This window comes from Tenrec ecaudatus, chromosome 10, assembly GCF_050624435.1.
Source record: "Tenrec ecaudatus isolate mTenEca1 chromosome 10, mTenEca1.hap1, whole genome shotgun sequence".
Taxonomy (NCBI): domain Eukaryota; kingdom Metazoa; phylum Chordata; class Mammalia; order Afrosoricida; family Tenrecidae; genus Tenrec; species Tenrec ecaudatus.
The window spans coordinates 136,189,592-136,203,775 of NC_134539.1; the positions used below are offsets into that span (position 1 = coordinate 136,189,592).

A 14,184-nucleotide genomic window follows, 5' to 3' on the forward strand; every position below is an offset into this window, starting at 1 on the left:
TTAGGAAGGTACCCTCTGTTCAGTCTTGATGTTGTTGACTTTGGCGGGTTTCTCTTCAATGGTGTGAATTCTGGGGGAGATAACTTTGCCACGGGGGTCCACTTCTTCAATAACTGTCTTAATCATGGTGGTTTTAGCTGACTCTGGAATGACACAGACAAACCCATCAGTGGGAAATCGCTAACTCACCCTCTGACGCATCCACCCTTGAGCATGCACTGCTCAGTACAGCTTCTGTTTACCTTTGATCTGATTCCCGTAGCCTTTTGAGTTAGCACAGGAGCTGTGAAAATATAGAGAGTTTGCATTAGTTATAGCTCCCTGGTGCTTGTTGAGGAAGCCAAGACACAACGATTTAGGCTGGAGTTCACTACGTTTTGAAACAACACGAGAAAGAGGTTTATGCACACACGATCCGGATCATAGCTACAATAAGACCAGGAAAGCCAAACAGGTGTGTGGTGGACACCCATCAGAGACAGGCATCTCCAATAGTTTACACTAGTAGAGAGAGAAAGGAAAGCGGCCAGATGGTACCACAGGGGAGAACTGTGCAAACCTGGAACAACAAGGCGGCCCGTGGAGTTCTGGTTCGCCCAGGTTTCCCAGTATGTACTTTGGCCTTGATTTTGAACGCCCTTTAATAACCTTGGCAGTCCCTGACTGGTGTGAATAATTAAAGCACTTGGTACTCACCAGAAGGCTAGAATTCCGAGTCTAATCTGAGGCATCTTGGAAGAAAAACCTAGTCATTGGCTTCTTCTACCTAGTGGTCAACTGCTACAAAGCAGTCCTTGAAAACACTAGGAAGCGCAATTCTCCTCTGACCCAGAGGAGGTGGTGCAGATTGGAGTTCACTGGGCAGTATCTCTTTCTCTCTCTGTGTTTGTATAATCACCTTAAGATAGAGTCCTCAGTGGAAGCTGTACTCACCCATCCTCTCCATCAATCAGGCGGCAGTAGGTCTCGATCTCCTTCTCCAGGTGGACCTTGATGTCCAGGAGCTGCTCGTACTCCAGCTTCTGGCCCTCGGTCTCGGTCCTGACCTGGTGCAGCTGCTCCTCCAGGGCCCCGATCTGAGCCTGGATCTGGGCGAGCTGTGTGCAGTAGTTGCCTTCCGTCTCGGTCAGGGAGCACTCCAGGGAGTGTTTCTGTGGACACATGACGCCGTTTAGTCGACAATGCCACCAGTGGACTTTAGAAGATGGCAAAGTACACATTTAAGGGATGTTCATGAGCGCCGTCTTTCCAGAATGCAAGTGTCCATAGCCATCTATAAGCTATTACTTGTTCAATATTAATTGTTGCCCTAATTAGGTGCTATCCTCTTTGCCTACGTGAGGGTGGCACAGTTGGTGGTGAATGCTGCTCATGCACCCAGGCATTGTCTCCTCAGAGGGCCCCGGCCCTACTACCAACTCCATAGCCGTGCTTTGAAAATCTGGTGGAGTGTGCTACTTTCCCTGGGAATGGACGTCTCACACCTTTTGTTATCTTAGTTCTAATCATATAATGACCTTGTCTCATGAGGATTGTAGTGCTTCTAGGAGACAAAAACCCTATAAAAGAGCATACATTTTCCATAAATAAAATGACCCAAAGTAATTCTCCCCCCCCCCCGTTTCCAGTTTTAAATACTTTGATTCCTTAGCTTCTGAGTCCAAATGGGGTCGTGTACCTCTGCAGGGGGATCCTTGCTGTGGTTTAACTTGACGCAGAGAGGAGATTGCCTCATGCTTTCATCTACAAGTAGCTATATAAAGTCTCATTTTTCAGTGGAAATACTCTGAAGGCTCACTAGCCAGAGTGGAAGAAGAATGGAATTTGGAGACAGGACATTTGTAGAGAAGTCTGAGTTCCTTCGGATCCGTCTGTGGGGCTCCGAGTAAACCATTTAACGTCCTTGAAGTACAGATTCCTCTTTTGGACACATGGAAATACGTTATGATGGCTACCCTGACCGGGCCTGGGGTCACTGGGAGGCTCACGTGTTGATAAAAGTGCTGGGGAAACCCGTCATGAAAAAGGGGATTAGCATGATTGTGCATGTTCAGCGTTAGGGACAACCTTCATGCCTCTCCAACTTAGCGTCTATGTTGTTTCTTGTTGCTGCCACTTAAAGAGGAGCCTGTGTGCACTCGTAATTGACAGCCCCAAGGCATGCTAGATGAGAATCTAAGAGACATTTAAAAGTCTTTTGGCAGTTTTTGAGCATTTGACTTGGTAGAGAAGATCCAAGGTCAAGACGTATTTTCCGAGTATCCCAAAATAATTGCTTGCTCATCTCTAATGCGTCTTAATTATTAGCATCTAGGGGGAATTTTCAGGCGCCCTGGTGGTGCTGAACTGCTAACCAAAATGTTGAAAGTTCAAACCCAGGACCTGCTCTGTGGGAGAAAGAGGAGGCTGAGAGTGGGCGAGTCTGAGTGAATCAGCATTTTCAAGCAGAGGATTCTAATGCACAAAATGCAAACCTGTCGTATTTCAAGACAAGTAATGGATTTTAAAAAATCAGTAATGCCGTTTGAAAGAAAACTCCTTAATGAACAACACCAATCTCTGAAACAAGTCTACTTTGTGACTTTTCCTTACCATCGCTAAGAGAGACTGGAGTTCAATCTCCAGCGTCTGAAGCGTGCGTTTCATCTCGGTAAGTTCATTGCGAGCGGAGGTAGTGGCCCCGGCGTCGTCGGATATTTGCTGCTGCAGCGTGGCACTCTGAAAGGTGCGAAGGTGCCGTTAGGCGCTGTGAGGCGTAACTACGTAATGTAATACGTAAGTGCGCAGGGCGTGGCTTTACCTTTTCATTGAACCAGGTCTCAGCATCCCTGCGGTTCTGCTCCGCGAGGTCTTCGTACTCCGCCCGCATGTTGTTGAGCAGAACCGTGAGGTCCACGCCCGGGGCCGCGTTCATCTCCACGTTCACGTTGCCCCCAGCGGCGCACTGCAGAGCCTTCATCTCCTGAACGGGATTGGTTAAACAAATTAGGCTTTGGGTATTTTTTCCAAGAACAAGACGGGCATGATCCACGCACTTAGAGGCTGTTTGGGGAAGATGAACAATATCATTTTTCAAGCAAGCCATGGCCACTGGGGAGTTTCAAAAGCTCCTTATAGCAATTTAAGATGATACAGTATCCATCCGAAATTAAGCTTAAATGTTGGGAGGGAGGTGGGGTGTGGAAGAGGGGGCAGAGGGGCATCTACCTCCTCGTGATTCTTCTTGAGGTAAGCTAGCTCCTCGCTCAGAGTCTCCAACTGCATTTCCAGGTCGGTTCTGCACAAGGTCAGTTCATCCAGGACCCTGCGCAACCCGTTCATGTCTGCCTCCACGCTCTGGTGAAGGGCCAGCTCGTTTTCATACCTGAGAGAGAGGTTTGCGAGCTCCATCAGATTCACCCAGCCACCCTTGAGATGGGCGTAGAACACAAGCAACTTTCAAATAAAAACTCTTCAAATACACTTCAACCTTCAGTCAGTGCACCCTTGAGGCAATGCCTTTCTTGATTTGAAGGACGAGAATGGGAATTACTCAAACATGTGACTGACATACATTGGTGTTAGCTCCCGATTTCCCAACCCAGAAATAGCATGGTCAATTCAAGCCTCCAAGTCAGCGAGTCGTCCCAATTTGCATTTGGTTTAAAGCAAACAATCCAAAACAAAGCAGTAAGCCTCCTTCAGATAATCTAAATAGAAGAGAGGAATGCTTAGGTGACTATCTCCCTCCCCTTCAGCTCCCCCCCCCTCCACCTGCTTACTTCAGTCTGAAGTCGTCAGCTGTTAGTCTTGAATTATCATTTTGCAGGACCACGTTGGCATTGCTTGTAGATGCGGAAATTATCTGATAGACAAAGCATCAGTTTAGAGCAAGGAAGTCTATAGTTATATACGTGTACATACATACATATGTCTATAGCATGCTTTAATGATATGTAAAACATTTTCTTTGGAATTTTCTCTCTCCTCTACTTAGGCAGCTACCAAGGATATATTTCATATGTCAATTCTTTTGAAAAGGGCCTCTTTTACTCCCCCCTCCATCCATTAAAACAAGACAAAACAAAACAAAACACTCCTTGTGGAAAAGCTGTTAACTACATAGCGGGAGACACTGGCCAGCCCCTGATATTTCAATATTACAAAAAGCATAAACAGACATCGCTAATATCAGACGATGCATAGGCCACATTCAAATATAAGAGCTTAATACCAACTATTCTAAGGATTATGAATAATGAATATGAATTATGAATAATGAATAATGAAACTACCCACATGTGTAAGTTGTGGACCTGAGTGGACCTGCCCTCCTGAATGTTACCAGCTGCGATTCTCACCTGGTTCCTAAGGTCTTCGATGATTGGGAAGTATCTGCTGTAATCGTGATCCAGACCTCGGCAGGAACCAGGCCCAAATTTCTCATACCACCCCTTGATCTTCTGCTCCAGGTCGGCGTTGGCCTCCTCCAAGGCTCGCACGTTCTCCAGGTAGGAAGCCAAGCGGTCATTGAGGTTCTGCATGGTCACCTTCTCATTGCCAGAGAGGAGGCCGTGCTCGTTCCCGAGGTAGGCAGTACAAGAAGCACTGCCCCCCGCCACGCCCCCGCCATAGCTCCCTGCGGATGAACTGCCCCCAAAGGCACACGAGAAGCCACTTCCAATGCCTGGCACGCCGCATGTGTTCCCCGCTCCAAAGCTACTTGCTCCACTGGAGAGTCTCACAGAGCCCGACGCTGGGCCCCCGGAGCCCAGGCGTCTGGATGCAGAAGAAAAGCGCACAGACATGGCGTCTAGACTGGAGCGTTGGCTGCTAGTGCGAAGCTCTGATGGCGAGTGCTCTGTGGGAACAGTTTAGTTGCTTTTATATACACATTATTAGGGTGTTTCTTGATGAACTTTGCTACCCATAGCAAAATGGTGTTTGCCAGCTCATCCTGAATTATCCATAATTGGGTGGCTTTTCTTCTTTTTAATGAATGTCTTTACCCTCCTCTGTCCATTTCTGTGGGTGGAGAGCTGCCTTGGGGCTATGCCTTATCTCTGGAATGGGCCAGGGCGGAGTATTTTCAAGACGATTATTATAGTGATGCATTTCCAATTTAATATGAGTAATTCTTCCTGTGCTCCAGGCTTCGGGATCAAAAAATTCCTATAAAAATAAAAAAAGTGTGATAAATGTGTTTCTCCTCCTTGGCCCAAGTCAACACGTTGCATTTACTCCAGCAAGTGAAGCTTCATAGTCATCAGATATGCTGAGAGCTATTAAGGAACATGGCTCCGTAGTGTGAGCCACATCCTACATGGAAATAGATGAATTAAATGGGACCTTCCTTGGACACTGGACGCTTCCATCTTTGTTGGTTTTCTGTCTGAGCGCAGTTGCTAACCAGATTATAGAAGTGAATTGGTTAACCTCTCTCAGCCACGTGAACCTTAGTGGTGTAGTGGCTACATAGTGAACTGCTAACCACAAGGTTAATGGTTCGAACTCACCAGTCTTTCTTTGGGAGAAAGATGAGACTGTCTACTTCCGTAAAGATTTAAGATATCTGAAGCACACCAGCCAGTGCAATCATGAGGTGCCAAAGGGACCGGGTATAAGGCATCATGCAAAAAAAATATATATATATGTATATGTATATATATGTGTGTGTACGTATATATGTGTATATATATACCATAGTGAATGAAGGGGGAAGTGCAGAGTGGCGACCCAAGGCCCAAGTGTCGGCCACTGGAGATCCCCTCACAGAGGGGTTTAGGAGAGAAGATGGGTCAGTCAGGGTGCGAAGTAGTACCGATGAAGAACACAGCTTTCCCCCAGATCCTGGATGCTTCCTCCCCCCAACTACCATGATCCGAATTCTACCTTGCAGGGCTGGATAGGGCAGAGGTTGTACACTGGTACATATGAGGGCTGGAGGAACAGGGAATCCAGGGTGGATGATACCTTCAGGACCAAGGGTGTGAGGGGCGATGCTGGGAGAGTGGAGGGTGAGTGGGTTGGAAAGGGGGAACTGATTACAAGGATCCACATGTGACCTCTTCCCTGGGAGAGGGACAGCAGAGAAGGAGGGAAGGGAGACTCCGGATAGGGCAAGATATGACAAAATAACGATGTATAAATTACCAAGGGCACATGAGGGAGGGAGGAGTGGGGAGGAAGGGGGAAAAAAAGAGGACCTGATGCAAAGGGCTTAAGTGGAGAGCAAATGCTTTGAGAATGATTGGGGCAGGGAATGTATGGATGTGCTTTATACAATTGATGTATGTATATGTATGGATTGTGGTAAGAGTTGTATGAGCCCCTAATAAAATGTTAAAAAAAAAAGATTTAAGATATCTGAAACTCCAGGGTATCTACCCTGTCCTGTAGGGTCACCATGCATTGTAGTTGAATCGATGGCAGTGAGTTTGGTTTGGTCTCTCTGGGCCTCATTTGTCTTATATGTAAATCGAAAAGGAAGGCTTCCAATAGTCAGCCTTCATGTTCCTTTTCCTTTCTTTAAAAAAAACATTTTATTTGGGCTTCTGACAGCTCTTATCACCATCCATCCATCCATCCATCCATCCATCCATCCATCCATCCATCCATCCATCCATCCATCCATTGTATCAAGCACATTTGTACACATGTTGCCATCATCATTTTCAAAACATTTTCTTTCTACTTGAGCCCTTGATATCACCTCCTCATTCGCCCCCTCTCTCTTCCCCTCCTTCCCTCAGGAACCCTGGATCATTTATAAAGTTTTCCCCCTATGTTTCTTTTCTAACTCTGAACCTTCATTTTGTATTTCTTTCTCTTACAGTTTTTCCTTTTTAGAAAAATATTCAGCACCCATTTCCTTCAGTCACCACCTCCAACCCACTCTAGAGTTTTGCCCTGACACTTTACTGCGGCCGCAGTGGCAGGCTACATCTTCAATAGAACCACGTCTCATGTGCATTCACCTACGTCCTCTCAGTGGCACTTGGCGCTGACCACTCAGATCTTGAATATCAAGCCATTGCCCTTGGAGAATTCTTCTCTCTCTCTGGTTCGCCCTCTTCTATTTAATCTTCTCTAAATCGTATCATTCTCTATAATCTGATGGTTGGTCTTCTACATACTCTCCCTTGGTGATCTCACCCCTTCTCGTGCCTTCTACTCTATGTGATTAACTCCTAAACCTGCATCTTTGCTCCTGGTTTACAAAGATGACTCGCTGTTGGTGGGGTCACCCAGAGTCATGCTCAGAATTAAGCTTTAATTACTACCATTTTCTACCAGTCTGTGACTGATATCCAACAAGTGACTACGTTCTATTGAGTCTACTTCTTTGGTGTCTCTTGAAGTATTTTTTCTCCTTTCAGTTCCCTTTGTCACTATTATTTGTAGGTCGCCATTATTTTTCATCTCAACTTGTAGCATCTTTTTTGATCTTATTAGGAGATTAATTGGATTTCTGGTCTCATGTCTTTTTTCTTCCCATCATGTTCAATGGGCAGGTGTCAAGGCAGCCTTCCTGAAGTTCAGCATCCTTCGCGTGATTGAAAGAACGTAGGTCCTTGAACCAGACATATCAGCAATCTGACCTCAGCTCTGACACTTCCTAGCTGTGTCACGAATTTTAAGGCCATTCATTCCCTCGGAGCCTTAGTTTTGTTTTTAAATTTCGGAGATGTGACCTTGCTTGTGTTGTTGCGTGGATTGAATGGTAGTTCGGTATAGAAACCAACGATCTTTTTCACTCATGTGTAGCCAGTGTGGATCTCTTCTCATGTTAATGCTTCTCTGTTGAGTATAGACTCCATAAAGCCCCCTTTGTATGACATTTAGAACATCTTTTGATATAACTTCTATCTCACCAGGCCTGTTCGTTCTTTTATTTGATCACTCCGCCATTTGCCCCTCTTGGCCTCAGTTCATGTTGCTCTACCCAGTTTGGTTTTTCTTCTTATTACCAAAATTTATTTGAGTCCCTACTTTTGCCAAGAACAACTGACATCACTTTGAATTAGATAGATTGGAAAGGAAGTTGTTAAAAATATAAATTTTCATGACTTGTTAGTGAATTTGCAGAAAGGCAAGCCAGAAAAATATGATGACCAATCAAGACATCACATTAATAAAGTATTATAATTTATTGTATGACATAAAATTATGACACGAAAATAGATTTTTTCAATTTTAGTTTCATATTATGTATTGCATTGTTATTGCCCCTCTGACAAGTACAAAAACATTTCTAAAGGACAACATTTATCTTTTAGTACCTTCAAACTAAGCTCCCCCCCCCCCCATGATTCTTTAAGGGACCATACATTTTCATATTAGCGCTGGCTCCTGAAGGGGACGTAGGCAGCCTTGATGGTCGGAAAGCTGAAGAGTCCTAAGAAAACACCGCCAGAGACCACCATTTGAGAACTGCCTTTGAAGGCAGCTGAGCACACGCTAGAGCAGCGGTTCTCAACCTGTGGGTCGTGACCCCTTTGGCCCTTTCACGGGGGTCACCTGATTCATAACAGTCACAAAATGACAGTGATAAAGTAGCAACAAAAATGATTTTATGGCTGGGGTCACCACCACATGAGGGTCTATATTGAAGGGTCGAGGCATGAGGCAGGTTGAGAACCACTGCTCTAGAGTGAAATATACGCACACCTTCCAAATGTTTGAGGTATTACTCTTTGAAAAACAAAACAAAACAACTTTTAAAAGAATTATAAATAAGGGATGGGTTTACAGAGCAGATCGTAGTTTTATATTCAACAACAATTCACAGACTTTCTGAATCAGCTCCTCCACGGCAGTCCCATCTCTTCATTTCCCCCCTGTCCTCCCTGTGTTTCCTTCTTCCACTCCTTTGCCCTCCTAACCCTCCGCTGCTCATTTGATCTGAAATGGTTGGTTATTCTAACATGGATGTGAGTTGAGATCCAGATCTCTAGGGTAAGGGTCATAGTCTTGGGGGTCCCCTCAGTCTCTGTTCCGACCAGTAAGTTTGGTTCCTTTTATGATTTTGAGTTCCAGTCCACATTTTATCCCACTCCATCCAGGACCTTCTAATATGATGTATGTATATGTATGGATTGTGATAAGAGTTGTATGAGCCCCTAATAAAATGTAAAAAAAGAATAGGAAAAAAAAAGATCATTTTCAGAGCAGTTGATAGGTGATGACTGGGCACCATCTAGTTCATCTGGTCTCAAAGTTAGGGAGACTGATGTTTGTGTGGTTCGTTAGTATGTTGGACTAATTATTCCAGGTATCTTTTGATCTCTCACTTTTCTTTTTCCTAGACAGGGGAAGACCAGTTCAATGACTGCTCAGGAGTTCCCAAAGGAGAACACTGTCCTTGTGAACTACAAAATACTTCCCAACCCACTGCCTTTGAGTTGATTCTGACTCACAGTGACTCTATAGAACTAAGTAGATACTGCCCCTTTCCGTTTCCCAGGTGGACAATCTTTATGGGAGCAGGAAGCCTCATCTCTCTTGCAGAGTGGCTGAAGGGTTCGAACTGCTGATCGTGTGGTTAGCAGCTCAACTTGTAACCCACTATGACACTAAGGGTCCTCTGTATGAACAATGTTTGCTACTTGACCTTGGTATTCCCAGAGCTGTGGTCCTGATTCTCTAGGTCCAGTAATTTGTTTCCTCAAAGTGTTGTTTATTTATATCAAATAAGTTTTCCCCTGTGTGCTCCACTACATTCATGGGTATATTTTCAGCAAAGGTAAACACATACATAAAAATATCCTCTGCCAAACCTCTCTATGTTTGTGGCTATACTCCCACTACCCCTCTGCCTCCTGTTCAACCTGTGTGTCTGTCTAATCATATACTCTCGGATCCCCACTGTTGCAGGATTGTGCATATAATAGTATTTGCCTTTGTTGCCTTGACTTCTTGCAAGCCTCCCAGTCTTCCCCTGCCTCCATGATTTTTATTAGCCTCTTTCTTATTGCCTCGCCCTTAACCCAAGTCAACATTGGTCTACCCTCCAGAGCACGACTTCTCTGCTCTGCTTTCTCTTCCCATCTCTGTTCCCAATTAGAGAGGGGTTCTGTTATTGTGAAACCCATTCTGGATTTCTTTTATAATAGTGGTCTTGTATGATATTAGGTCACTTTATGCTTGACTGATTTCACCCAGCATTATATCCTTCAGGTTCCTTCATGTCGTGGGTGTTGGGCAGAAACATTGTTGCTATTTCCCTTTGTGTCATAGTCCGTAGTGCGTGTGTACCAAGGGTTATTTACCTGCCCTTCCTCTGGTGGACATTTAGGTTGCTTCCCTCTTTTGGCTATTGTGGACAGCTGTGATGACATAGGTGTGCGTACATTGCTTTGTGCCGTGGTGTGTATTTCTCTAGGATGTATACAAAGTAGAGGGGAATGCTGGGCCATATGGATTTCTATTTCCAGCCATTTGAGGAAGTGCCACCTGCTTTCCATAATTTTCCAGGCAGTGTGGAGGGATCCACGCTCTCTGCTGTCTTGTCTCTGCAGGCGGTCATCTTTTTCCTTCCAGCTTTGCTCTTTATGCTGCGGGTTGGTGTTTTCTTACTGTTTTTCTGATGTACTCCTCTCGAATGGCTAACAGCCATGGGCATTTCTTCATATGCTTGTTGGCTTCCTTTTGGCGACGTGTTTATTCATTTCCTCTGCCAAATTACAAAAACACAATGATTGGCATCTACTTCCCATATCACACAATTTAATCATTCAATCATGTTAGGGGGCGTTGTGCAGTCATCACCACAGTCAAGTTCAGAACATCTTCTTTTCATGTGCATTGTTGTGAGCTTCTTGTTTCCCTCTCTCTGCCAACTTTTTAATCGAATTGTTTGTCTTGTTGAGGTGTGGCAGTTTTCTGCAGATTCGAGAGGTTAGCCACTTGTCCGATATGTCACTGCTAAGGTCTTATTCTTGAACAGGGACAGATTTCAAAGATCACTGTCCCTTGAAAAAATACACCCCCCCCCCCGCCTAATGAAAGATAAAGACTCAAAGAAACAAGCAAAAAATAGCACTTGGGGGAAAGCAAGACAAACAAGGAAGGTAGAAGTGAGTCATAACTCCGGCCCTTACAAGTAACAAACAGGTGCCATATTTGACACGTGACCAGCGCATCATACAATGGTGCTCAGATTTTCCATGAAAACCACCATTTTCGTTGCACGCAGAGAGAAGGGAGTGGTGTTCTAAAAAACATGGCTGTCCCGGGGACCCAGCGCACACTTTCTTACTTGGGCGATGGTTACCAGTTCCGGCTCATGGCGTCACCAGGTGTGCCAGTGTAGAACTGTGCTCCTCAGGGCTTTCCAGGTCTGTGTTCTTTGGGGGTCAGGTCTACCAGGCCTTTCTTCCGAGGCACCTCAGCTTGGACTCAGACCTCCAGCCTTTCAGTTGACAGCCAGGCAAACAGCCGGGGCTCTTCTTTCTTGTGTGGTTTCTGGTATCCAGCTGTTAGGCTGGAAATAATGACCCAGAAGGAAAGGTAAAGCCAGGGCAGCCTAGAGTTCCTGCTCCTTCCTGTCTAAGCCGACAGGAGAGGGTGTTGGTAGAACATGTGCACGTGGAAAAGTAAAGTCACAACAACCGGGTCATGTTGTGCGCTGGGCTGGTAGCAGCAAAAACCCTGAGAAAAACAGCATGTGTGAGGTCTGCGATCTGGAATACGTAAGCTCAGGGATTCCGTGCACACATCAAAGGTTCTTCCAGTGGGCATCAAGGGGCACAAAAAAGAAAGGTAAAAAGCATGTCGGTAACTTAAAATGTTCACTTGTCTTTCCTTAGAATAGCATTAAATAGCAAACCCCGAAGCACCCTAACTCAAGAAGGTGACAAGGGAAGAATGGAAAAAGCTTTCTGATTCAGTACCTTACACCACACCTTCTCCCTGCTTTTTCGAACAAAGGGCTTCACTTTGTTCCAGGCGCCACAATGGATATAGCTGGCTCTGCAGAGCGTCCGCCTGGGAGGCTCATTTCCCCGTGAATGAATAGTATTTCCCGACTTGATGACTTTGGCTCCAGCTTCTGTGCTTATCCCATCATTTTTCGTTTCTATGGACTCCCACAGGACTGTCGGCCAGCACTCCTCTCCTCGCTGGACCCGTTCCTTGGATTCAGACCACATCAAAGAGAAACCAGCCCTCTGCTTTTAGCCACATCAAAGAGAAACCAGCCCTCTGCTTTTAGGTCATTTAATATTTTATGGGAATTCCAACCACAAGATTTGCTCCAGGAAGGTAGAAAAACACCACGACCATAACAGGAATCCGCTCATGAGCCTTTCAGACCTACAACGGAGGTTGGTGGGCCATCTCTAGTTAGCCTGGTCTGGAATAGTATTGATATTTTTAAATGGAAGCAAAAAAATAATACTCTATGACACCTAGACTTACTTGCAATTCAAATGCCAATGTTTCTAAGTAAAGATTTATTGGAACACAGCCACTCTCATTCATTTGGGCAGCGTCTGTGGCCGAGTTCAGGAGCCCTGGTAGTGCAGTGGTTAAGCGCTCAGCTCCTTGGGAACAAGGTGTGGCAGTCTGCTACTGTATGGGCTCAGGCTACTCTGTTTTGTAGTATGGTACAGCCTTGACCTCAATGGAGTTCGGTTTATGACCGAGTTCTGAAGATCATCTGACTGGCAAACGTCTCAAATACTGACCAGCTAGGGCTTCCCAGGGTGAGATTTGCTGACTCTTGAGCTTGGAGAAAAGTAACTCACCTGGGGCTCACTGTGGATCTTTCCAGAGAGAGCTACGTGTTTGCTTATGGGGAATGGTGGATTGGCCCCCATTTCTGGGTTCCCAGGAGATTTAGAGGTAGACTCACTCACAGGCAAAAATCCCAGCAAAGTGCCCTTTAGCAGTGGGACTCTTCAGGTCTAGAAGAGCACTGGAAGTTTTCCAGGTTATTGAAACAGACGTTAATGGACAACTCAAACTCATGGCCGCTGAAGCCGATTCTGACTCCGCGTGACCCTCAAGGACAGACTAGAATGGCCTCATAGGGTTCTGACTGTCGTCTTTTGGGGAGCAAGTCCCCGGTCTTTTCTCCAGCGGAGTGGCCAGGGCTTCCAACTGCCAACCTTTTGATTTGTAGCCAAACTCTTAAGTGCTGTGCCATCAGATTCCCCTCCCTGTAGATGTAATGCGATTGAAAGATTATACCAAGGAAAACTTAAACCGATTGCCATCAAGTTCATTCCAGCTCACTGCAACCCTACGGGACAGAATGGAACTGCTCTTCTCGGGAGTAGACCGCCTCCTCCTTCTCCCACGGAATGACTGGTGGATTGAACTGCTGCCCTGGTGGCAGGCAGCACACTGCTTAAACCGATGCACAACCAGGGCTCCAAGAGAGTATGCTTAGTGAAAATATTCGCATGTCATTACCTCCCATGTAGGATGGACTGTTACTGACACCAGAGTGGAAAGGACTGTATAGTCTATACATTTCTCCCTATAAATTTGGGGCTGTTGTGTACGATTGAAACCACCCTATAGGACACAGAAAAATTGCTCCATAGGGTGCCCAAGGCTATAATCCTCTGTGTGTGTGTGTGTGTGTGTGTGTGTGTGTGTGAGAGAGAGAGAGAGAGAGAGAGAGAGAGAGAGAGAGAGAGAGAGAGAGAGAGAGAGAGAGAGAGAGAGAGAGATTTGGGTGGAAGTTCACAGAGCCAATAGTTTTCCATTCAATGATACATAAACCTTTTGTTTTGTGACATTGATTGAGATCCACAGAATATAATAACACCTTTCTCACTTACCCCTGAGTTTTCTCTTTCCCTTCATCATTTCCCCCTATCCCTTCCTGCCTTCTGCACTCTTTCCCTGGACAGATGCTGTCCTTTGGATCCCGTGTGGTAGATGGTTGTAACGAGTGCATTGCCTTCCTGGGGTTCTTGTCCACCTTGTAGGCCTCTCGAGTGTTTGGCTGAAAGTTGACGCACAGGGGCAATTTCAGTTCCAGGTGTCTACGGGTCATAGTCTCAGGGGTTCAACCAGCCTCTATCAAACATGTGAGCCTGTTTTTCATTTATTTTTATGATTTCGTTCTACATTTCCTCCTCAGCCTATCCAAGACCTCCTATTATGACCCCTTTCAGAGTAGTATTTGGACACCAGCTGGTCGTTCTGGTGTTAGGCTCACGGGGACAGGGGTTCATGTGGTCTATTCTT

The 14,184-nt window shown here is 45.6% G+C and overlaps 1 protein-coding gene across 1 annotated transcript; it reads right to left on the bottom strand.

Annotated features, from left to right (window-relative positions):
• On the bottom strand, positions 1-4,787 carry LOC142458314 (keratin, type I cytoskeletal 27). Its single transcript, XM_075559338.1, has 8 exons — positions 4,341-4,787; positions 3,762-3,844; positions 3,208-3,364; positions 2,801-2,962; positions 2,593-2,718; positions 934-1,151; positions 243-283; positions 1-143 (listed from the first exon to the last, which is right to left on the bottom strand). Exons 1-8 carry the CDS (start codon positions 4,785-4,787, stop codon positions 1-3), a joined length of 1,377 nt encoding a protein of 458 aa, XP_075415453.1.
• Between the last annotated feature and the right edge of the window lie 9,397 nt (positions 4,788-14,184).